The sequence below is a fragment of the Ptychodera flava genome, chromosome 1 (genome assembly GCF_041260155.1).
Source record: "Ptychodera flava strain L36383 chromosome 1, AS_Pfla_20210202, whole genome shotgun sequence".
NCBI classification, from domain to species: domain Eukaryota; kingdom Metazoa; phylum Hemichordata; class Enteropneusta; family Ptychoderidae; genus Ptychodera; species Ptychodera flava.
This window is the reverse complement of record NC_091928.1, coordinates 49,011,132-49,038,136: the sequence shown is the minus strand read 5'-3', so window position 1 is coordinate 49,038,136 and position 27,005 is coordinate 49,011,132. Positions and strand designations below refer to the sequence as shown.

Here is a 27,005-nt window from a genome sequence, read left to right as displayed (position 1 = left end):
TCCCTATCAAAAATTATTCAATTTTTTGAGGTTTTCAAAGCATTGGAGGTAGATAGCGAGACACAGGTACAAACATAGTCTATTTTGGCAATTGGGTGGCAAACCTCGCTTAGAGACGAGTTAATTGGTTGTTCTCATTAGTTTTCACTCAAATTAATTACAAAAGCCATGACACAGCGTTTGTTAATTAGACACTGGGGCAACAACTACTACGTCATGGAGACCGCATTCATTCTGAAAAAGAGTTGGGACCGATTGAGCGAGACTCAATTTTTCATGATTAGTTGCTACGATTTACGTAACTTTATTTTACTGAATCCAAAATTATGCATATTATTAATCCATGACTTTTTTATTATTGATTGTGAAAAAGACTTTCAAGCTTCGTTGATGAAATGTTGAGCAAAAGTTTAAAAGTTCTCTATCGAGGCGAGTATTATCTTAACCCTTTGAGTGCTGTATTTTACCGCCAAATTTTGAGTACAACATTTTACAAATTTTTGTGATTTTCACTGTAATTGTTTTGATAATTTTGGACCACACTGTCATCACATTTCATTGACTACAGTTTTTTATCAAAATTTTGGTAAAAATCTGAAAAAATATTGACTTGGGTATATTTTATAAAGACCACAAAATTGATTTTGGCGCTGAAAGGGCTGAGGTAGAGTACGCGCCTCGAAAGTGAACGACTAAAACATTTGCTCAGATTTTCCTTAAGGAATCTTTCAACCATTCTCTTTCAAAATCATGAATAAAAATCGGGGGTCACTGTGCAAATTTTGGTACTAGAGAAACTAATAACCCAAGACTTACCGATATTTCGAATTCAAAATGGCCGCCATCCCTGTGTTAACTCTATGGAGAAAAATAAAATTTTTGAATTTCGAAAAAAGTGAAAAGTTTTCTGACACCAAGAGCTTTAAAACGAACCCCCACAAGGGGTAGATAAGAAACGAATTGTGAAAGTTTGAAAGTTTGAATATCTGTCCCCGAGGCGCGTTCTACTTTTAAATTAGAAGTACTACGGTAAAGGTAACTTACAAGGAGAATGTATCAATTTTACGAAGGATTTTTATTACTATTTTATTAAGCCCATGAAATCATTTTCGTATTGCTGTGCGTTGACCTACTTTAAAGCTCTATTAACTTAAACTTTGATTATTTTTCGAGTATCTGTTGTATCTGTGTATTGCCCTGGTGCATATTGTTCCTGCTTTCAGCTGAGCATAACCGATGTGGCGTGTACTGTACATGTACGATGGCATTGTTGGCAAATAAAATTTGGTCAAGATTCAGCAATTTGTTTAAAAAGGGGAAAAATTCATGTTGTTCTGATTAAACTCTGCTAAACAGTTGTTTTGTAAAGTCACTTTGTGTCAATAAATACCTACTTGCTCTCCGACCGCAGTCAGGGATATCGGTCGGTCAGACAAGTAATGACGGTCCCTCAACTTGAACAAAAACCCCTGTCATTTTCCAATGTCTAAGCATGGCGGCTTGTAAATGAAACGTGGCTCCGAAAATAATCGAAATCTTACACAGTCAAATATAATACATCAATATTGATATTACTTAAAGAGGAGACCATAGATTGGTCAGCTTTTAAAACAAAAGAGGCATAGTCTTTATCAATTTAAACCGCACGACGAATATCGATAATGTAATAGAAACGTCGATGAAGCTAACGAATTGAAAAATTGAAAAATCTGTGACGCAATGATAATTCCGTCCTGCGTTATGGCATTAGACAACGCATTGCCCGTCCATTATTTGAATAGCAAACTAAATAAAATTCGACGTTAGGGGTGCTATACAGTGTCATATTCTCCTAAGCAAGCCGGCTCTATGCAGACCACTTAGAGACTGACACAAAAGCCTCTTCAATTAAAACAATCGCTCGGAAGCCGAGAGAAGATATTGTCGAAGTTACCAGAACAGCCTAGGACAGGGACGGTTTTGCTACGTGTGATCTGGCGCGGGGGCGATGCTCGAGTTGTCGACTTTCTCTGGTGTTACAAGGATGGTTCTGACTCATATGTGCCAAGCGGTGAGTTTTACCACGTTATTTGTATAATGCAGCTTTATTCTTGTCATTTTTCTTCGTCATTTATCGCCTATGCGCCCTTGCTTGCGTCCTAAGATGCGAGGGTTTCGCGCATTTGGATGTCTGGGCGGTAAGCAACCGTGGGCCTCTGGCTGTCACGTCTCACGTAGCCGGGGCGAGACAGAAGCATCACAACGAAAAAGAAACCACACAGTCATTTAGAGAGAGAGCTTTGCATCCCCATTGTGTGCAGCAACTTCAGTTGATTATTTTAATAAAAAAATGTCAATGAAACATGCCAAATTACTGTCGAGAAGTATAATTAACTCACGTGGAAAAAAGTCGATACTGCGTCGGTCTATTGTGAAAGCTTTCGATCATTGAGAGCTGTGAAATAGCTGACTATACCTGAACCGAACAGGCTTAGATTAGCTCTTATTGCTTGAGTCAGCGAATTCCAGGTTGATTTTAACATCTCAGAAGAGCTTTGAGGATGGTGATTGACAGATCACGGTGTGCAAACTTCATCACAAGCAAATACTGCAGCGACGCGTGAAACATGCACTGCCCATTTAGTAAAGTGATATAATAAAATTATAAAGGCGAATTCAAATATGACTTTCTCACAACTATTTGAATGTCTCTAAAATTGTTTACTTTTGGCGTAACAAGGTAATGGTAGAAAGCATAAGAAATTTTGTCAGCGTCTGCTTGGTTTTTTTACATCATACTTATCAATTCTTTGGGACAGGGCGAAATGAAAGTCAACTATTTCTAAGTATTTAGGAACTGGGGGCGATTTTGATCTGCCTGTGGGGAAATTTCTACAGAAGACGATTTTGATCTGCCCGTGGGGAAATTCCTACAGAAGACAGCGGATCTGCCAATGTCTTTCCATAATATCAAAGGACTGTATTAACTTTAGACAACATCGTGAGAGACACAACTTTCCCACTCAAAAAGATAAATTGATTGAAACTTTGGGCGTTTGCATTACGGTTTCTTATGCCGTCACCCTATCGGAGAATTTCTTACAGTCTACTCGTGACATATATTGCTTTGTATTCTTCTCTCCGCAAACATTTTACATGATCTATGAATCAATGTGGTGTACCTGTGTCAGTTTTGGTACTAGACATGAAGTCGTTACCATGGTAGCGACGGCAGGCTTTTATTTTTCTGTAGAAGGACAGAATTCGAGCAAGGAAGAAAATGATTAGCGTACAATAAATTGCCAATGCTGTCGACTTTATACACCCTGAACGAATATAGGTACGGTAAAATATGAACAAAACGTGAGAATGTTTATGAACTTTCCAATAGTGCATACATAAATTGACATACATAGATACATACATAAATACATACGCATATGCATACATAAATACATAGATAAATTAACAGATACATAAATACAAAAATATCTATATATACTATATAATATGTAGATGAAAGAGAGAGAGAGAGAGAGAGAGAGAGAGAGAGAGAGAGAGAGAGAGAGAGAGAGAGAGAAATCGCCGTGAAAATACGTTATTCTACTTCTCAACGATCGACTGTATTACTCATTTCCCCGTGGTGTTTCCAAAGGGAGTTTATTTTTGTCCCTTGGGAAGGGGGAGTATCAGTTAACAGGATTAGCCGATGATCTTCAATCTTGAAAATGTCAACATTGATCGGATGGGAAAATTTAATTACCGTGCATTGACTATCAGTAGTTATTCTCCATTAAGTCACCTACAACTACCTCACATGTAAGTGGCAAAGTGGAGCCGCGGAATTTGTTTCTTGTTTGTGTGTCTTGTACTGCAAATGAATGCTAGATCACAGACGTGTAAATTGGCCGTTTGTTTTTATTTCCCCGATCAAAGGAATAAAATGGCCATGAGAAAGTGACACGTGTATGAACAGCCATTGAAGGCTGTTCTTGAATTCCCTTTCAAATTGTGACAGTTGTCGCGTATTGCGCATGTGCGACTTGACACACGTGAGATCACAACGAAATTACATGTAACACAGTGGAAAGGTGTTTAAGGATAGTATGCGCCTCGAACTTGAAAGACTGAAAGTTTCGTTCAAACCTGCCTCAAGGAAACTTCATTCTCTTTCAAAATAATAATCAGGGGTCGCCGTACAAATGTTGGGATTATGAGAACAAATCACCCCAAAATTACCGAGATTTGAAATTCACAATGACCGCTACTAGAGATTGAAAGTGAGTCTGAAAGCTGTAGATCAAAAAAATTTTGTGAAAAATTTAGATCCGTCTGTAGTTTATTGCATGATACTCTTGCACACTTTGAGAGGCTCGTCTATTGTACCAGCCTACAATCAACTTAATTTATAGTGCAATAAACGTGTTGTGGCAAAATTAAGGTGAATCAAGGTAAATTACCACGCAAAATACGTGAAAGTTTATAATTATACAGACATCCTACAACAAACTTTGCGATTGAAAACCAAATTTGTGCCACTTTTTTCCACTTTGGATGAGACCAGTCCAGCTGGACGAACCCACTTAGAGAATGGCTTATAGCTTGATAAAGTGGAGCGTATACTGCAACGTAAGAAAAATTGTAATTATACATGCTTTTTTGTTTATTTAAGGAAACGACTTAGACACAGAAATGGGTTTTGGCGTGCTGAAGCTACTCAATTCATTACAGAGCAATCGATTTCCTTTTATTTGAGTTCATGACACATCAGCACAATTTAAACCCACAAATCTTGCGAGAGCACATCGGGTCAACGCACGGATGTTGCACATGCCATCACGGTGGTACAAAACAGAGCGTGTAATTCACATCACTGACGACACGGAAATGAACAGATTTGATGACACCGGAACGCGGGAAGTCATTTTTCTCAGATCTGCATATCGACCGATCAAAAAAAATGGGAAAAAAGCCAACAGTCGTTTAATGAGGGTCAATCTCAACCAGCGACAGACAAACATTCAGGTTCTGAGATCTAAATTTAATATCGTAGGATGGATTGTTGGGTCCGGGCCTGCCTTCACTGGACATTTTTGTCTTAACGGATGACGGATAAGCCGATGAGCGTGTAACTCTTCTTCGTGCTTTCAGAGAATTCTCGCAGGCTTCAGTGAGAGTGTTTCTCTTGTCACAGCTGAGTGGCCGCATGGAGGTACAGACGCGAATGGATCGGTGTGCGCGCTAGCTCCACGGGAGATGTCAGCGGGAAACTGACACTGATGAAAAGTATGGTTGCCTTCGGAACGTAAAACAAACAAGAAAACCCCGCCATTGGTGGTAGAAGCGACAAGAAGTCCCCATTAGAATCATATATACAGCGGGTTGCTTTATTGTTTGTCGTAACCCTACTATCAGCATGGAGATCAGAACACCAAGTGACTTTGGATTTAAAGTTCTCAAAGGAGAATTTATAAAGTGTTGTGAGCTTCAGCGAAGCGCTTTATTTTTCATGTTTCTCGACAGGCAAATTGTTAGATAATACAGACACTCTTCCTGACGAGAAATAAAAAGTTAATACAATTCATTTTCACCTTCCTAAGGTCAAAGGTCTATGAAGTGAGTGATAAACTGAATAATGACACTTGCAACCTCATGTCTGAAGTATGTCGCGCCGATGTTTATTTGCCTTAGAAAACCATTATTAGATTTTATTAAATTTGTGATAATTATTAAGGCCTTGCAGTCTCACGAGGGCCAAGAATTATTCAGGTACCAAAGATATACGTACCACCTTTTTAATTCATGTTGATATTATAGATGAAAAACCTGGAGATTAAGCGTAATAAATCGATGCCTATGACAGGTTGGGAAACTGTCAGAAATTATGTTTGGAGAGGACAAATTCTGATGTGTAGATGAGGTCTGAAAAGCGCAAATTAAAAGACACATTTGCCTGTGGCGGATATTGCATCAATCGGCAATATGATAGAAAAACTGGGGAAACTGGTAAACCGCGAAAGTTTGACGTGAAGGATGACAAAGGATGCACGATAATTTCGTTAAAATAAAATTCTTTGTTTGGCGTCCAGGTGCCATAGGTTTTCAGATAAAATTAAGAAAACAAACACAATGTTATCACAAATAAAAATATTTTTCCAAAAGAAACCAAATACAAAAGAACTTATGTTAATACACCTGTGCTTTTTGTCTGTGTTTGTTTTTTTACCTAGCTGGCTGGTAGGGTTTTCAAAAATCCTAGGACGGCAAACACAGACTTTTCTTTAAATGGGCATTAAGTTATTAACATGCGTGACGAGGACTTTCAGGGACGAGATTCGGGTGAACGCTTAACCAAATTTTGCATTATATTAAGTTAGTACGCGCCCCGTAGTCGAGGGATTTAAACTTAACATGCTAAAAGTTGTCTTAAGAAAACTTTGAAACGTTTCCTTTCAAAATCGCAAAGCAAATAAATGTCGGGGCCATCGTGCAAAATTTGATATGAGATGATAAAGTTAGGCCATCCTCGTGTTAAATCTATGAGGAAATATTAACTTTCAATTTGTACAAAATAACCTGGTAAAGACTTTCAGATACTCCATGAACTTGAACTTTAAAATGAGCCTCCGCTGTAGTAGAGCAAAAGGTATTGTAATTTAAGTTTCAGACTCCGACTGTCTGTTCACGCCACGCATTTAAGGTGACGTTGCACTGAACCCCAACACATTTTTTCAAAGTAATATTTCTTATCAAAGATGACATGAAAACTCCCTCAAGCAACATAAATAGATTTTCAAAAAGCAGAGAATCTAAACCTTTAATGTTAGCAATAGTTTACTCGAAGGATGATGGGGTATGTATTTCGGGTAAAAAATCTCAATTCTTGTATTAATGATAAAAGTACATTTTGGTCAAAAACCTGACACTACTTTATAAACTTTGTAATCTCATTTTTGTTTTGCGTTATTTATTGCCATTCTTAAATGGCAGGGGTTGAAAGACTGACATTCAAAAAGTGATTAAAATCCTGATAAGCGAACTTGAACTGTTTCTTATTTATTCAAAATGTTGAGAACTTTATTGCCAACAAAACTGCGGTTTTGTTATAAAGTATTTAAAGGGCAAAATGTGAAAATTTCAAAATATTTGACTCTGCCAGAATTGAGTTAATTTTGTTTTGAAATGTTGAAAACGGGAGAAAATAGAAGCCAGGAAATCGGATTATTTGCACAAAATTGCATAAATTTACACTTCCTTTTCACCAAACTTTACGACAGCTTGTCATGCTCAATGTAACTTAACTAATGGAAGCGATCGAAAACCGGAAAGTAGTTTTCACTGAACACGTGTACAATGTATAAAATCATCGAAATATTGCGAAGTAGCCACGAAATTGCTCTAAACTTAGAGCAGCAAAAAACTGAACGCCTCGGTCTAAAGTGTGTGGTTCAAAAAAACATCCTATGGCCAGACACGGAGTCAGTTTGTGTCATTAATTTTAATGTTAGTGGACAGATATCGTGTGGTTTTTCGAAATGATAAGTCGGTCTTTAAGCAGGCGAATTGGAAAAGGGAAACTATACACCTATGCGCATGCCCGTGTTTTTTTGTAAAAATTGTGTCTGCTTGCACTCTCTCTGGAAAGATATTCGATAAATATTTCCGTTGATCATGGGGCGCGTCAATCTTACTACGGCCAGTCTAAATAAAGTCATGACTAAAGGGATCTTTCTAACTGCAAAATTGTCTGAGGCGCACCAATTACTCGTAAATTAACCGGTTGGCAGGAAAATTCCTCGTAAAGAGTCAGAAATTACAGCTGTCAAACCAGTAAAGAGAGGATGGTTCAAAGTTTGAACTGACGACAGCAGAAGCGACACACAGACACGTACACTTATAAACATATCCCCTCAAGGGCAGAGTCAGCCACGGACAACCACATAGTTACCAAACCCCTATACCGATTGGAATCAATCATACGCAAACAAAATTCGAATATGGAAAAAAATAGTACTCAGCTTTGGTCTACATCAAAATGACAAATGTCGTTTCCCTGTCACAATGGATATGGTATTTTAATAAGCATTAAATTAATTATTCATGTCTTATGCTATTGTACAAAATTAGCATGTATTTGACAGTTATTACGCTCATCAATAAAAATGAAATTGGATTGTAATGGCATAGTTACCTTTGAACATCTGTGTCTTCGGTCAGTAACATTAGACGTCAAATAATTTATTCTCTTCAAATATAATCTCAAAAACTTCAGAACCCATGTTTATTTTTGACAAACGCGTTTTAAAGGCTGTTTTTCTGTGTGTATTTTCAAATATCATCTGGAAAAGTTAGGGTGCGTGTTTGTTTTACTTACGAACTGGCTCTTTAACCCTTTCACTGCTATGGTTTGACCCAGACACAATGGTGAGCTTGGACTCGTTTACAGGAATTTGGGGGTGAACAGATTAAAATGAGTTAGATAGTCCGTGGTTAATAGAAGACGCTAATAGTTCGGCCTCTCGGCGTCATGGAATTGACGTTATCCTTGTCTCATACCGTAGCATATATTTTTGTTTTACTGAATTGTATCTGTACAATCAGATCATTCAATTACTTGCATATACGCAGAGATATACATGTAAAGCGATAATGTGTTATAGATAAGCATTCTGCAAGACATATACCCATATCAGTAAGTCCCTGTTTTCTGCCTTAGAATGGTAAACATTTTATAATTCCGTTCGTTTTTTGCATGTACTCTTTCTTCCACATCGGAGAAGATTTATAGAACTATCACGGGTCATTGTCTTGTACACGCCTCCCTGCTCAAGGACCCCTACTAGTTTCACACTCATGACCCGTTAAGATACGCATACACAGAACATAACATGTTGATGTGTTTGGTTTGGTTTTTACTTTGAATCCAACGAAAGATAAGACATGGCAAATCTGCTGGACTTTTAATTGTACTGAACGTGTCGTGAGACAAATTTTGATCGGTCAAACATTTTAGGCCCATGGTATTTACAACAGTTTGTACCAAAGTCAAAAGCTCATCTTGACCACAGACAAACAGAGAAACAGTTTCTCTATTTATCTGTGTCTTGACACCTTGTACTTTAACGTCTCCGAGGTGTAGCTTATCAATGGTGGTAACGTTCATCCAATGATATCGTTCAGAGATTCCGATACTTTCACACCAGCCGTTGAACTTTACGGTCACGAATGCGCCATGGGGACATATATTCCGAAGATATTCCGAAGATATTCCGAAGATATTCCGAGGATCAAATTTTTACAATACTCTTCGGATCAATTTCCTATGTTAGCGTATTTTAAAGTTCTTGGAACAAATAAAAAAATTCACCGCTTTATTTTTGTGGAAACCAAACTTTATTTTTTTAAAGAATTTTCTCACTAAAAGTTAAAACACCGATTGGGCGATTTGCTTTTCGAAAGTTGAAAATTTGAACACTTCAAAATATGCACGGAATCACTCCCCGATATTCTTGATTTAGTAAGAGGATGGTTAAATTATTTTTTGAGGAAAGTTTAAACAAAAGTTCAGTAAATTTCGAGACGTACTATGCTCTTTAAAAAACGTCATTCTTCAACCATCGTGTCATCATCCCATCCTTTGCGAGAAAAGACGATTTACAAATTGACGATGACTAACTCTCGTTGTTGTGAATACAATGCATCGTAATTTGTTTTATTAAAATGAGTTTCATCGTATGCGGACGCGCAAAGGTTGACGGGAAACAAATCAAGAACTCTGAAATTATTTCCGCATAATTGCGTTTACTTCTGACGTGTGATGTCAAAAGATATATGGGTACAATAGTGGCGACACTGCCCGCCGATGACCAGCTTATTGCGAAATTTTAGCTCTGGTTGAGGGTTCCAGCCTAATTGCAGCAGTCACTGAACTTCACAATAATAAGGTCACTAACACTGAACTACTCCTCTATCCGAGTCTGACACTCCCATGAGGAGAATTTCACATCGCGACGAAAACGGATTCATACTCGCTAGGGGACGCTTTCATTTCGTGGGTTCAGCGACACAGATGTGGGCGAGCAGCTCGTGTCTTTTATAATCCGGGATAAGACGTCGAAGTTCAGACGGACACAGTTACATCTCGAAGCGCACACGCCGGTGGGACAGTCAAGTGAAATCCGACGACAGGAGACTGATAGGATAGGACTCTTCTTCAACTTGTCATAGACTATAGCTGTGAAATTTGGTTCACTTGGACAACATCGGTATAACAACGTTGACACAATCAGGTAGAACTTAACAGCTCATCGAGTGACAATTCAAAGTGATACTCTACCTAGTACAACTCAGTTCCACCAGTATTACGCCTAGAATAGCTAAAATGGTGTCATTCACATTACTTCTAAAGGTAGGTAGTGACATTGGTTTTTCTTTTAGTGTGTCGCCCATAGTTCTATGCCTCCTTTTACAACATCTAGTTTCGTAAGAAACAGGTTTTTCGACCTTACAACTCACTGAACGCGCACCATTTATACAACTTGTCATATATCGACAAAGCAAACGGTCGCACGGTCTCTCAACAATCCAAGACTGATAAATGCGAAATCAGCGTCTTTGGTTACAGGTACGACTTTCAAAACGAATATTTTAATCTAAATGAATGTTTCACTACAACGTGACAGCTTTCAGTATAAACTTAACCATTAGTGCATCGCTATTCGATATCTAGACGTCTTAACCGTGGTTTGACCCAATGCCATTCCGCGGCATCATAGGGCGGACCGCTTCAGCGTACACGGGGCCTATATGGTGAAGGACATTGACTTCTCTTAGATGCGGGGGAAAAATCAGTAATATCGATTTCTTTTTATCTCTAATAGTTTATAATAATTTTATAACCACGAGCTTTGGTGTATGAATTATTGACTTCAAGGAAGTTGAACGCTGATATGCAGGAACGATGGCTTCTTGATTATAGTTTCTTGTCGTAGTTTAGATCGATAAGTATACTGAAATATATTCATTCCAGTACATTGCAATGCAATCGCTTGTAGACAGTGTCAGCGAAGTTTTCCATGGAAACCGAAGTTCAATCCTAGCTTACCGTATAATCTTTGGGTGTGACATATTTTGCGTAGTCATCACCATCGTCAAAATTTGTATATAAAAAAAAAAATATTTTTTTTCCACGGGTACACGCACCGTAGACCAAAGTCAATCTCATAACTCGTTAAGGTAGTACGTGTCTCAAAGTGATAAACTTTAAACTTTCACTCAAAATTTCCCAAACGAAACTTCCAGACATTTTCATTCAAAATCAAGAATATAAATCAGGGCTCATGGTGCAAATTTCGGTACTAGCGAAACAAATTAACATAAATTTACCGATTTTTGAAATTCAAAATGGCCGCCATCCATGTGTTAACTCTAGGGCAAAAACTAAATTTTTGATTTTCACAAAAATAAGACTATGAAAATTTCATTACTTACAAGAGCTTGAAACTGAACCCACAAAAGAGGTAGACCAGAAAGTATTCTAAATATCTGAATATCTTTCTTCTAGCCGTACCGCGTATTCTTGCTTATCACATGGCAGTACCGCGTAAGTATTATCGATGAACAATAATGTTACGCTGCCATACATGTGTTTTATGTTGAAGTGGGCATTTTATTTATTTAACAAACGGCAACCCCTCTATGGATAGTTTAACAACTATTTTTGTTCAACTTTCGCAACTTCCTTTAGTACCTCAGTGCGACCTGTGACACACAGACACGCCAAAACCCACAAACGCCTTTCTTTAACAGGGAAGGGAAAGCGTTCGCCAGAAAGTGCAGAGCAACATAACATCACATGATTCACAGCAGCAAAGGATCATGTCAGTAATTTTACAGTTGACGTAAGAAATCGTTGATCGAGAGAATACTCCAATCATACTTGCCAACAAAGTCTGCATCTACATCAAACTTGAAAATAACTTGGAGTCGCGACAGAGAAAAAAAAAGATTCCATACAGAAATTACATAATTTATGCCACTGTATAAAATATAGATTATGGATTGATTTCTTTATCTGAACATCTAGTTACCATCGTGACTCCGTATCATTTGACGCAACAAACGAAATTTCATAACTCAAGCAACCAGGCATCAATGATGTCATACTAAAAATACGATGTTTTTCTCTTGAGAATGTTCAGCTTGTTCCACGTGATCCTAGAAACTTGATCTGTCGCTATTGATGTCCAACATATTGTCCTATCATGATTACGAAACATGGCGCAGATTGGGGGCGCTCCAATTCTCCAGAAGTGGTTCCATTTGTCAATCACTACGCCACCTGAAATATCTGTTTCTTTAATGTCATTGCTTCATTTTACAAGGTCTTGATTAATACTGTTTTCTTAACCGAAGTGTCTACAGGCAGGTCGATTAATTCACGCTTTCACTAGTTTCTGACAAGGCAGGGGAAGTGGAAAGTAACAGTGTGTATGAAACAACATGACTCGCTCTCCTGACGATCGTTAGACTGACCTGTCCATCCGATCATTGCAACTATACGACACAGTAATGCCAACGTTGCGGGCAGCAGAGCTGAAAGACTAGAGTTCGAGCAATTCTGTGACGGCTCCTCATCAAGCAGCTACGCATTGTTTCAATATTATCGTAATGAAACTGCGACGTTGAGAGGTAAAGTTTTGGTTCAGTTGCAGTCGTTGGCATCTCTTCACGACGGAGATCTGAGTAGCCGAGAGATGGGGGCGAGCGAGCAGATAAGTTCGGTTGTCATGGTAACTGATTCATGGTGACGTTAGCTATGATGCATGCAGTTGCATTTTTGAGTACCGCGTATTTTAATTTCGTTTTGAAAAGTTATATTACCCATTATGACCCATAATTCTGACGCTTTGTGAAACCAATTATCAACCGATATTGTCATGAGTTTACTTTGAAATCTACAGGGAAATGGACAAGGCTGAAATCGCATCAGAGAATACAAGACGTTGATGGAATACTTTGCGAGCAATTAATATCAATTCGATACGGTGCTTAAACTCCTAATTATATCTCACGGTCTATCACAAGGTAATTTCTCGGTAATCTAAATACGCAATTATCGTATCTCCTAATTTGCGTCGAAGCTGCGAAAATCGACTTCGGGACTTTGTATGGAATTATGGGTAATTCGTGGTGACTGGAATTCGCATGGTAAATTAAGGATTTAATTCGATCGATCCCGGATGTGTCATTCAATGCGCACTCTATAAACATGTAAGGGTGCCAAGCCAGTAACTCGTCGTCGACTCTGATAGAACTCGTTTTTCAAATGCTTTTACTATCAATGTCAAAAATCCGTCCGCCGCATGTCTATTAACCATGAGCATAAACAGTTGGGCAAATATTGTAATGGTGTATTATTTTTTAGACTATATGGGAGTTGATGCATATTTGATTTGCGATCAATCTCGCGTTCAGGACATCTAGTAATGATGTACTTCAAACCTCTTGGAGGTACGACTTTTGGCATTACTTGCTCCGAAAGCTTTCGAAGTCGCTTGCATTTGCGTGTAACTATTGACGTTGGAACGAAGACGACCCTGTAGAAATCTGAGTACCAAACGACTTGGACACTGCGGACGGTAAGTCAGTTCGGTTCACATGTAGGACGCTCGAATCACTGATCATCAATTTCGCTGGTGAAATATTTCAATTAAATACGTGTTTATCGAACTTTCCCGGCGTAGAACGTAATTCTCTCAATGGATAAACGTTGGTATTTTATCTTATGGACTGTTCATTCAATATCAACAACAGGATACAGTTGGTTACGACGCAACGCGGTTAACGTTGAGCTACTCTAAACACAGGTTAACTCGCGCAGACGAAACATTTGTAAAGTTGCGAGATTCATTCATTGTATCACGGAACCATTATAAGGAATAATTAATGTTTTAATTCAGAAAGGCGTGGCACAACACAACAAGTCCCTTGCAGAATTTGCTAGATGTTTATTCACTGCAATGTTTGCAATGATTATGTGCAGTTTGAATGGGTTGTATTCGAGTATCTTAGGTCCTCCTGTTAAACTTACTTGAATGTTTGTCCGTTTTAGAATGATCGACGAACCTGAAAAACTACGTCTGAACGAAATTACCGGAGGGCATGGTGCTGGTTGTCCAGCGATGATAAAATTCGGACGCACGTACCTTGGCATTGATTTTAATGAGTACAACAGTTCAAGTTGTTAATCGTGTGTTTTTATTGTCCCAGTGTTTGCTTGCGTGTGTTTCTTGTTTATGTTTTGTCGGGCAGAGGACAACATAAGTGTGTCGATTGCAGTAAATTTGTCGTACTCGCCCTCATAAGGAGTTATTTGATCACGTGGTCATCCAGCTTTTAGCATCACTCGTCGACTAGTTTCACATTTTGATAACAACTTCGACAAGAACAAAAGCAGGAAAAACAAACTGTGCGTTGTCTCTTTATGGTAGTTTCGTATTCTTCAGCGGACACCGAGAGGTCAGTGCTTCTCGGGAAACGCGGACACGCCGTTTTGGAAGGTGTTAGCCGGGAGAGAAATAAATTGTTCGAAGTTTGCTTCCTCTGCCCCTTTATCCGTGTCACATTTGAATTAATTATTGATGAATTTAATGAGTTGATTATCCAATAAAATTACAGCCGCTATGATGTAAATCTCATCGTGATGGCATTCCTTGTCCCATGGCCTGTCGTAAATTTTTTGAACTCCTTGTTGCACTTGTCCACAGGGGCAGGTCCCAGTTTTTGCTTTTTAATGTCAACTGCAATTTCCTGTATTGCTCCGGCATCTATACTCCGGGCCCCAAAGCATGTTGGGATACAGAGTATTCAGCTTGTTAAACTGAGCCTGTAGTTGTAGCCAGCATCGTTATAATTTGCAAGTGAATTCTGGTCAGGACTAGAATTCAAAAATAAACAATAACAGACTGATGTATTCTACACGAATAGACGCTGTGTTGAAATGCTAAATAATGCTTCTTATATGCTTTGGGACATAGAAAAAGAACTTGCGATTGACATACAAAACAAGATTTTAAGGAAGTATGCGCCTCGAAAGTGAAATACTTAAACTTTTGCACAAAATTTTCACCAGGAATCTTTAAACCATGCTCTACCAAAATCAAGAATCAAAATAGGTGTGTGTGTGGGGGGGGGGGGGTCACTGTGCAAATTTTGGTACTAGAGAAACAAATCAAATTTTGCGATATTTGAAATTCAAAGTGGCAGCCATCCCTGTGTTAACTGTATGGAGAAAAAATAAAATTTTCGATTTTCGGAAAACTAAGACGGCAAAAAGTTTTCTTACATCAAGAGCTTTAAAATGAACCCCCACAAGTAGCAGATCAGAAAAAAATGGTAAAAGTTTGAGAGTAAAAGTATCTATCCCCGAGGCGAATTCTACCCTAGAGTCTCTTAAAGTTACTTGTTCTTCAACTGATTGCGGTAAAATAGTATAGGGCACGCCTACGTAGCAAGATAGCTAACAACTTGAATTCACGTGAACTGTTGAACTTCAGGTGTTGCATTGCAGGTACTTTTGGCTGATAACAAAACAGATATATTCCAACTTCCAACCGTTGTTACCACATGCACAATCAGTGAGGTAGATTAAAGGGACAAAGTCGCTCTTTTTTTACCTTTTTCATGAATTTTGTTAGATATGAAAGGTAGTTTATGTTGTTTGACTTCCCGAAATACTGATGGCAATTGTGCATATCCTAAACTCTGCTTGCAGCCAGACAAGATTAAACATTCAGTGAAACGTTTTACGGTGTGTACAAAAAAATCAAGCCCTGCGCACAACTGTCAACATGCATGGCTGAACACACACTGTCACATGAAGTTTGGACCTCATGCCACCATTTGTAATGAAATATTGGCGGCGCCGTTCATGTGTATAAGGATAGCAGCTTTTCCTTACATGGTAGCAATGTTTATTTGTCATTGGTCAAAAACTAAAGCATTCGTTTGCACTTACAGCAGAAGAGTAATTTTTGACACCGCTGCAGCCATGTACCGTCGTCATTTTGTACACTGACTGATGAATGCAAGTATTCAATGTTTTCTCGATATCACAAAAACGTCAAAAAAGAGCGGCTTTGTCCCTTTTAGGTAGTATGCGCCTTGAAAGTGAAAGACTTAAAGTTTTGCCCGAACTTCCTTAATGAATCTTTCAACAATTCAAGAACAAAAATCGAGGTCACCGTGCAAATTTTGGTACTACAGAAACAAATAACTCAGAATTTACCGATATTTAAAATTCAAAATGGCCGCCATCCTCGTGTTTAGTCAATGGAGAAAAATAAAATTTTCAAATTTTGAAAAGCTAAGCCGGTGAACAGTTTTCTTATCCAAAGAGTTTTAACATGAACCCCCACAAGTGGCATATCAGAAAAGAATTATAAAAGTTTTAGAGCCTGAATATCTGTCCCCGAGGCGCATTCTACCTTAAGTGCAATCAACTGGCCTTGCTCGATGGACTTACCCCATACTGGTTTAATTTGCCGCCACCAATTGATGAGCCGGTCTCTGATTTCTCTGAAATGTGTCGTGATACCAGGACTAGTCATTCATATTGTTCATACAGTGTGTTTTATTTGTCTCACACAACGTGGAGGTAACATGAAATGCACGGTAATAAATGTGGTACGGCGTGACTAAGCAATTCATATTATCCAGCGGCTCCAGTGCGAAACCACTCACCAACATTTGCCACGATTTTAGGCATATCGCCGAACTAAACTGAGTAATTAATTTACAGTCGTTGGAACAAGAACACGTGCACCGCAGATCACGTATAGGCCGGCAGCTTGGTTAATAGGAAAACGGTGGCCCATTCCACATGTCGTCGTACAATGCGAATTGGCAAATTTGAATCACCGAATCCTTCGCTAAAATCGCCTTAAGTGTACGCCAGGACTGCAGTTTAATAACCGCTCAGATTTGACACAAATTATTGTGTCAACTGAATTCTTGTCAGTCGTCGCGAATTATTGGAAATGGAGGTGTAAATATTATTGGGGTTATCGACACTATCTCTCTAAGGTGTTTGGGTGTGCCAAAACAGAACAAAAATAAACACTCCAGAGTTATTTTTGGAAGGCTACGCTGTCTCATTGTCGATATAAGCTTATAGCGGTCTTAATGAAGACCAAAACCATGGTAGCGCGACTGAGTTATCAAAATTTGGGAATTTGACAAGAATGCTGTTGCGATCGAGATTAGATAGCGGCTTGGTATGGAGTTTATAGTAGGTTGTCTGGTATTCAACTCGTCGCGCGACATCTCTGCAGGTTTTTACACCTCAGAAGTACACCTGAACTCTCATCATTCTGGCGAGAAAATGTCATCGAATCACCCGAGGATTATGCTCTCGGGCGTCGGAAACTGTCATCGGTTCATCGTACAATGTTAGAGTACAAGAATTGACGCAATGAATCGTCAGATAGACGGTAATGGGAGACAATATCCGAGAAGGTCGCGTGATTACACTTTGCCATTATTTTCACCATAGTGTCATTTTTGTTTCATCTGTATTTGGTCCAAATCACCATGACTATCATTACAATGCGTATTTTTTGCTCGCAGAGCGAATTCCTGTTGGTTTTCAGCATGTCGATTGATAGTTATAAATTCGTTTGCGCGCCAGTCAGCGAGGAAGGCAGGAAAGACTGAACCAGACAAGCCCACGTGACGTCAACACACAGCTTCAAATGCCCACTGACGATAAAATGTAGTGACAATTAGAAGGTCCGGTTTGTACCATGGCGAACTAGTAGTTGCCTTTAACTCGACTAATATATAGGCCTACACGTAGTTATGATTTTTCACGGGTGATACCAGCGTGCAGTAATCGCTCTGCCCAAGTTAAGAGTTTGTTACCAAAGCTTTTGTGTAATACAGACAGTTTGATCATCAACATGTTCGACTGCTACCAATAACTGTGAACCTGATATCCGAACAGTGAAAAGCGAGAATATTGTTGCTATTCTCTTTGCTGAGTCAAATTTAAAATGCTCCTTAAAATCGAACCAGCGATATTGAATTTTGGAGCTGGTGTTCAAGACACAAACTAAGCTGATCCAAGCTAGCTGTGCACTCATATAGTAAAATAGTGTTTTAATTATTCATTTCCACATTTGAATGGCGTAATCCATAGTACCGTTTTGCACCAAGTAACTTATATTGTTTACAGTGTATTTTAGTCCCATCTTGAATTTATTCATGGACCATAATGCGCTGGCGCTGGCGCTGTATTTTGCCAGGCTAATCTTTGTACATCAATATTAAAATTTCAGGAAGAAGGATAACGAAGTACATGTTTGTTAGAGCAAAAATGATGAAAAATAGTATCATACAGATTTGTTCAGTGAAAGAGAGAGAGAGAGAGAGAGAGAGAGAGAGAGAGAGAGAGAGAGAGAGAGAGAGAGAGAGAGAGAGAGAGAAACTTGTCAAAGAACACATGTACGAAGTGAATCGAGTCCCACACGACAGAAAGGTGTTTTCTTCGTGACGCAGAAGTGAGTTACTCCACTCTCTGATGACCAACGTCTACAAATAACGTGCATCCTGTCCCCTCATTTCGGACATAAACGTCCGTATGGTTGCAATAAGTGGAATTTCATATGTATCTGTTGTATCGATACTGAAGAGGATGACGGACTTCGACTTCCCTAAGGTCAAAATTCATCTCTAAGCTAGCTCCTACCACAAGGGATACAAAGGACGAGCAGTGAGGGGGGAGGGGAGGGAGAGAAACAGTCATGCTGATTGTGGAAGTAAACAGACTGGTCGAAATATGAAGGTCTGTTAATAATAAAGAAGAATGGGAATTGTGGAAGGAATAAGATGTATGCCGCGCCAAATAAAAGCAAAAGACCTCTTATTTTTCAACCTTCCTTAATGTTTGGAGGGGAATAATGTATATCTACATCTTGACTATCCCCACCAAAGATATAATGGTGCGTCGCTATATACCGATAGTTGAAGAGTTATTCATAAAGGGTAAACGTGTCCTCTTTTGACATCGTTTTGACAATGATGCAAAATCAATCTAGTCGCGCCGATAATTCTCTGTCATTCAGCGATGAAAATTCGGAGTGACTTGCCGCCTATTTTGCTTCAGCCAATGGGGTCTTTGCCATGGACCACGCATGTCGTCACAATAACAATAAAGAAACTGCGACGCCGTACTGGGCGTAAACTGGCCTCAATTATTGACATATCTGTAGAACCTTGCCCATTAGACCAAGAGCGTGCAAATAAGCTTTGGCGATGTGAAATGACAATACAAATTTACCCTCCATCGTTTTCAGGAAGTTTATTGTCATCCAGTGTTGAGGTCTCTATCTGCCAAGACTGATATTGGAATATAAGCTTGGGGTTTAAGCAGGTGCGCGCCTCGAAATTGAAAGATCTTCAATTTTTCTCGAATTTTCCGTGAGCAAACTTTAAATAATTCCCTTTCTCTATCAAGAATAAAAATAAGTTGTCACTGTGCAACGTTTGGTACCAGAGAAACAAAGTACTCTATATTTACCGGCACCTAATATTCAAAATGGCAGCCCTCTGTGTGTCAACTCCATTATCTTCAAACTGAGTCCCAAAAGGGGAGACCAAAAAGTAAAAGTTTGAGAGTCCGTATACCTGTCCCCAAGGCACATTCTACCTCAACAACAGCAGTGTAACGTACTATAGTGTCTGAACTATAGACAATGTATGGTCCATCCAGTGATATGATGCTATCAAAGTATGCATTTTGGAGTTGTATAACAAGTCACTTTTTATCACACCGGACAGTCTTTTGTAACTTCTGAACAGTAAGTTTTCAGCCTTGGAGCTGTACATTGAACATTTTGGAAGAACAGCAGGCCTATTGGTTCCTCAGGGCTTTGTCAACTGTTATTGCTACTTCTCCTATCGGGGACCGGGCAATATTCGACACCAGTTCAAACCTGTATACGGACGCAAATCTGGAAACTGCCACAAGTTCAATTGGCCCGAACCTTTCCCGCACAGCTCGAAACTTGGCGTCAGCACTTGTCATATTTATCGTAACTCAAGCCCTATCGTGCTCCCTGACTCACGCAAATTCCTTGCAGTCTCATTTGAAGACTACTAATTATTTAAAACAAGCATGTTTCTTCGTTTGTTTCAGACTGTATACCGGACGAATATGAATCTGAAGCTAGTGGCGTTGTCGGTCATCTTTCTTGCTATTTCAGTGCAGCATGCGCATGCCCAGACGTGGTAAGTAGCACAGGTGGCCGCAGGGATGTGCCTGTTTGTTTTTTCAACTCATTAACATACCACAGGGCCATAAACGATACACAGAGAACCTTGTTAAACTATCTCAATTGCATCCGAAATCGGTCGATAGTCGGTGTAACTGTAAGGCGGGTTTTCGTCGCTGCAAATAGTTGCTGTGAGGTTGCTCGTCCGGGGATACGAGACTGGAAAAGGGCAACTGGAAACGATAGAGCAAGCAGCGGACTCGGATGATCGGTCGCTCAAATTGCAAAAAGCATGGCTTCACATCAAAGCACTGGTATTTTTTGGTACTTCACGTGTCCTGAGCGTGTAATTTGAAGATGTACGGTGACAGTATTGTGAGTTTTGTACATTATATTGATCGTATATCAAAACCTGATATTAAATATGGCAGTCACCATAAGCACGTTATCTTTTGTTGTATACGGACACGAATTCGTCGGATAAATTTAAAAGAAAAATCAAGTCCACACATATTTATTTCACCGATAGCATGGGTCCCTGCCAATCCCAACCCAAACTACTGGGGTTAGAGTTTGCGGAGACCCATTCACGGCCGAATACTTCAGTCTGGCGAGGCACAATACTACAGTGTTTGAAAGTTTCTCACAAGATTAACCACAGCAACAATAAAGTTTTACTGAGTGTTGAAGTAAGAGTTCTTTTTAATTGTGCTGACAACCTCATGGCAATTACGATAGTGGAAATTGATATTTCAGCAATGCCCCAAGAATTAAAATGAAAACCTGTTTCTAGAACAAATTTATTTGCTGGCAGCCCCTGCATCCGCCGAACTAAGCCATAGAATTTCCACCACGCATGGTGATCAAGATTCCTCCGGTCACATCCAGGCAAAGTGGTCATCAAGTCTGTTAATTCTCTTGTTTATCATCAGAATTAATACCTGAGCAGTCTGAGAATATTGTACAAAGCCAGGTCCCATGAGAGTGACCTGACCTCACACCGAGTTCACTCATGCAAAACTGTACTGGTCAGAACTAGAATTAGTTTATTTACCCGAAGCGTGGCATTTCACATCCCTATTTGCGTTATCAGTTTAGCCTCTCGACATTTAAAAACGACAATCTGTTTGTTGATAGTCCTCAGTAGACAAATAGTCGTTGTTTGTCTAATGACGAATACAAATAAGACAAAAATCACGCGTATCAGTTAATGCTCTTCGTACTTGACCAGTGTTGGGAAGCCAGTGAACAACATACCTGAGCAAATGAGCAATTCGTTCATAAGATTTCTGAAAAAAAAATGCTTTAGGTTCAACATTGACGTACCCAAAAGGCATTATAGGCGTACCTTGACTCTTTAAAACACTTCATTGGTACCCTTTCATTAAGGTAGTATGCACCTCGAAATTGAAAGACTCAAACTTTTGCTCAAAATTTCCTCAAAGAATATTTAAACCATTCTCTTTCAAAATCAAGAATAAAAATCGGGGGTCACCGTCCAAATTTTGGAACAAGAGAGACAGATTACTCGAGATTTACCGATATTTGAAATTCAAAATGGCCGCCATCCCTGTGTTAACTCTATGAAGAAAAATAAAAAAATTCAAATTTCGAAAAACTAAGCCGGTGAAAAGTTTTCTTTCACCAAGAGCTTTAAGATTAACCCCCACACGTGGTATCCCAGAAAAGAATTGTTAAAGTTTGAGAGTCCGAATATCTGTCCCCGAGGCGCGTTTTACCTTAATGTCAACCTGTTTCAATAGATGCGGGACACCCTTCTCTGAACATATTATTATTTTGTTTGACATTTGACGTGTTCTTAGTTCTATTCAAAGATAACGTTTGCAGTACCTCAGTTGGCCAAATATTGACCCATGGCTATAGATATACTATAGCCTCTGCGGATGTTGAAAAGGGTGTTCTGCGTCACCGCAGCTGATCAGTCTCATAGGTCAGCATTGTACAACGTTTGTTCGAACAATTTCAACAGTCGCCAACTTACGTGTATAGACTGCACAAATCAAAGAATGCAAAGTTTTTAATTGGAAATGAGAACTGAATAGCCATGGTAAGAAATGGAGGTAAACATCTCCGAGTTATAAGTCATTTTCCCGTCATGCTCGGATGAATTTTCTTCTCTTGGCCTAAAACAAACTTGTTTTGAAGGGGCATGTGGCTCAATGGATAAACTCTTGTGTAGTATTTCGTTATGGATAACTCGAAAAAAACGACTTAAAGTTGAACAGTTTATTCGCAGCTCAGATCTCACTATGGACATGTTTGATGCGCTCCATGGAAACAGTGGAATGTATGGGATGTAGGAACAGCAACACACACGATCAAGTCTCTGACCCGACCTGCTTCCCTGACATTTTAGTATAAAATATTAGACTGAAAATCATAGTACATAGATGCTGACAGTAGGGCAGTTTAGCGAACTTTTACTTGATATCCGCGAATATCTCCATTTGCGACCTGTCGCGCAGACTGTGAGGGTGTTGAATTTAAAATCGGACATTCGCGTGAGTAGGAAAAATGGCCAATTCTACACGCTTCAATGCAGAGAAGAGAATTCTTACATCAACTGTTTAGGCGAATTTCAAACCAGCATGGCATGCCTTGGAAAAGTAGTCCACCGCAATTTATCCTGCATCAAGTCACAAACCACTAAAGAGCTTTTGTCTCTATTTCGATTGGTTTTTTTTTATCTAGCATGTGGATGCTTAACTATCGTCTTCAACAACGATATAAATTCTAACCTAACCATATAAACATAAATTTACGGAATTCATATACTTCTTTTTATGGTATGATATTAAAAATTGATGATTGACAATGGGGTCCCTTATCTAATAGTCAACCAATCAATCAATCAATCAATCATAATTACCATATGAATATTATTGCTTCACATTGACCGTGCACTCTAGGAGAGCAAGCATACAGTATCAGAGTACTTCAATGTGTGTCCATGGCAAATATAATAAACCCCCGTCAGGTGAGAAAGACAAGGTTGTCTTTGAAGAAGGTTCAAGGTGAATCGAGTTTGAAACGAAACAGCCTGTCTTGGAATAATCAGGAGATCTAAGTTTGACTCTCTGTTGAAGAGTGTGGTTAACTTAAAAGGCACATGAAACACGCACTGTGCTTACTCGAATGTTTTTGTCATTATAATACTTATGCTCCAAAATTAACCAATGATGGAATGCCATGATAAAATATTTATTACGAGAAAAATGAGAAGTGAAACTCTAAAATATGCACAAAAGCATTTCATCATTCGATTTTTTGTCTTGTAGCAAGGGAAGCTGGGCTGAGGCTCAACACAAAGCATTCTGTCAAGGAGGTGGTATTGGTATCGTGAAGAGAATCAGAGAAAGCTTCAAGACAAGGTAAGGCGCCCTCTATGGCAAGGTATTGCATCAATCAATATCATAATGGAAAAAAAATGGAGTGGGGTCAACACGTTTACTCTCACCAGTGTTCTGTGATCCTTTGCGAAACGAATGGTTGAAATCACGGATCGCCTACAAATACATCGACCAATCATGTCACGTCTTTCATGCGTTGCTACAATAAAATGTTTCATTAACACAAATTCGGCGCAGTGATTAGACACCGAACTAGAACTTGCTATGGTTGACGACATTTTTTGTGAATGGCGTACTAATGTGATGTGCATATCGCGGAGTTCACACTGCGACAGTTAGGACTTGTACGTTTAACCTCTCTGTCAACACCGAATCCAACTTTAACGGTTAATATATCTATAAACTGCCCATCCCGACAAAGCTTTACAGTGTTACAACTCATATATGCGTTAACGTTATTGCACATGATGTTTGATATAATTGCCTTTTGTGCACCTGTATGGAGTACTGTTCCATTTCTTCTACAAGGTTGAACTTGACAGTTTTCACTATATCAACCTTTCACTTTGAAATATAAGCTTATGGTTCCTAAATCGTACATTCATTCTGTAATTAAGACTTCAACGTTAACACTACCCGTGACATCTGAATATATCTGGGAAGCACTCAGCGTATGCTAATTGAGTTCACCTCCTGCAACGGACGCCGTATCACCATTCTCGTAGCCTGGTTACAAAATTGAGAAAGCGCGTTTGGAAATGATTGTAGCGATGGTAATGTGATGATGATGATGATGATGATGATGATGATGATGATAGTGATGATGAGGATGATAATTTGGGTTGTTTTGTGTTGGCTTTTGACACTGTCGCTCTTTTGAACCTCTCAGAAATAACGAAGAAGTCGACGACAACAGGTTTCCTTCCTCCGAGGTGAAACTTGACGAAAGTGAAGAGATGCCTGTATCCAAAACCGATTATCTGGAATTACTTCGTCGAGTTCTGGAAGAATACAAAATAGCTAGCCTTAGATCGCAAGGTGAGTGGGAAGGATTGCTGAGGAATGGCAGAGAATAAAGAAAGAAAAACAAAACTTCTTAGGTAGAATGCGCCTCGGGGACAGATATTCGGACTCTCAAATTTACAATTCTGTTCTGATGTACGACTTTTAGGGACTCATTCTAAAGAGCTTGCAGTGAGAAAAAATTCACCGTATCGAACATTCTATTTTTCTTCATAGATTTAACTCAGGGATGGCGGCCATTCTGAATTTCACATATCGATAATTTTTATAGGTAACTTGTTTCTCTAGTATCAAACTGCTCGGTGGCCCATGATTTTTATCTTTGGTTTTGTAAGAGAATGTCTGAGAGTTTCATCGAGGAAAGTTTGAGCAAACGTTTAAGCCTTTCATTTTCGAGGCGTATACTACTTTAAGACACAAATATAAAGAAAGTCTGACAAATAGATTAACCGACTGACAGACTGACTGACTGACTGACAGACTGACTGACTGACTGACACAGACGCACGGAAAGGAAAATTGATAGACAGTGAGGTTCAGGGGCGGATGCAGAAAGAAAGACTTATGGAGAAGGAATTACAAAGACAAAAGCAGTCGAGATCAGTTACATTGCAGTCAGCGACATACAGACAATGTTACAAATGTTAAATTTTTAAAGTGTCGATCAGCCTGTAAATTTCAACGATACACTTAGCGCATCCAAGACTGGTATTGTTTCGGGAAATATCCACCAGATGAAAGGCATTATTGTTATTTGTTTAGCTCCTTGTGGCAGTGAAAATGACATGAAATCAGAAAATTTGTCAAAAGATGACACCTTTTATAAAAATTGGAGGTAAAAGCAACAGAAAGTAGATTTTTATCGTACGCATATGTCATGATTACATATGTTTTCTCTTTTTATCCAGGTTATTAAAGAGAGAAGAGTAAATTTCACTTTCCAAGATCACCAAGTTGGCATTTAATTTTTTCGTATCGATAACCCATTTTTGGAAATTCCAATAGCGTTCGTCGAGTAAACGGTACCAATTTATCGCCATTTCTACTTTTTTGCTGATATTTCACGCACTACCTAATGGAATTTGCATGAAGGTATTTCAAGAAGTGGATTGTAACGTATAAGGTAGATTATACTATGAACTTCTGAGTTTGTTCACGTGTCCAAGTTAGAAATATCCCAGACACACTTCTGTTTCATTTTCTTCCGTTTCTGGTTTTTAATATTTCAAATTCCAACTCTTTGACCAGAATCAGTCCATGCTGCATTTTTCATTGATAAATCGAAGGACATTTGCACATCGAAGAAGTCTTTTTTCTCCAATAATTGCAATGTTTTAGGTTCACCACCCGCTGATTTATAACAAATTAGTGTGCACGATATATATCCCGCAGTTGTTTGAGAAAGGTTGAACGCTTGTAGAATTGAAGTTCAAACATATCGAGATTTAATTTACGGATGTACCTGAACTTTGACCAATCAGTATAGCGTTAAAGACAACAAAATCATACCACCCTTCCCCCTAAAAAATAGTGTAAAATTCTTCTCCAAAAACAGACGAAATTTAGACGGAGATTTCACGGTATCTTAGTTTTTTTATTATGGCGATGCATCTTCCGTATGAGCTGTGTAGTTAAACGGCATTCCAAATTCAAAATATATTTATTGAACAAAAGCACTTCAGCAAAATACTTTGCTCGGTAAACAAAGACAGACTATAAACATGGTAAATATGTTATGATGCAAGACTTCATTACTGCTGTATGTAGATTTTGATCCGAAGGATTTGGTCATTGACTCTGTAACCGTAACACAACTTTTGTCATGTGGAATGAAGTCAAAATGATGTATCGCCATATGATGAATTTGGTCTAGGATCATTTGTCTTACTCTATTAAACCGCATAATTAAGCACATAGAACTTATCATCTGAATGAAAATTCTGGATCTTATTGTTCATTTTTTGTATACCATATCGTTATAGATGAAGTTTTTCAGAAAAAAATTAGATTTTTCATTGTTTGTAGTTTCCATCACAAGATATAAATTCTGGCGAAAAATCGCAAATATCACTCAAAATTGTTACATTTTCAATCACAAACGTTTAATAGTCATCGGTTGTTTATTACCTGTTTGACTAGCATTACGTGCACTTTATTAAAGCTTGCAACAGAAAAAGTGAAGATTTGTGGTGTGGTTTTAAAGTCATAAATACACTGAAAATATTGTACTATATTCCATAGATTGTCATCATAAAAGTTATATTTCTCGGTCTGGATTTTGAAGTTGAAACATCTTTTTATTTTGATTTTTGATTTTCAGCAATTACAATTAAAATTAAATTCGCTTTTATTCAAGACA

The 27,005-nt window shown here is 38.7% G+C and overlaps 1 protein-coding gene across 3 annotated transcripts; it reads left to right on the top strand.

Moving 5' to 3' along the window:
• Positions 1-1,801: 1,801 nt before the first annotated feature.
• Positions 1,802-27,005, top strand: LOC139140133 (uncharacterized). 3 transcript variants are annotated; one of them, XM_070709181.1, is made up of 5 exons: positions 1,802-2,050; positions 20,177-20,268; positions 23,552-23,644; positions 24,513-24,661; positions 25,555-27,005. In XM_070709181.1, the coding sequence occupies exons 1-5, from the start codon at positions 1,988-1,990 to the stop codon at positions 25,560-25,562; spliced, it is 405 nt and encodes a 134-aa protein (XP_070565282.1). In that variant the 5' UTR covers positions 1,802-1,987; the 3' UTR covers positions 25,563-27,005. The 3 variants fall into 3 exon arrangements, with proteins under 3 accessions (XP_070565282.1, XP_070565290.1, XP_070565298.1); XM_070709189.1 differs by lacking the exon at positions 1,802-2,050 and adding an exon at positions 9,771-10,387; XM_070709197.1 differs by lacking the exon at positions 1,802-2,050 and adding an exon at positions 13,276-13,619.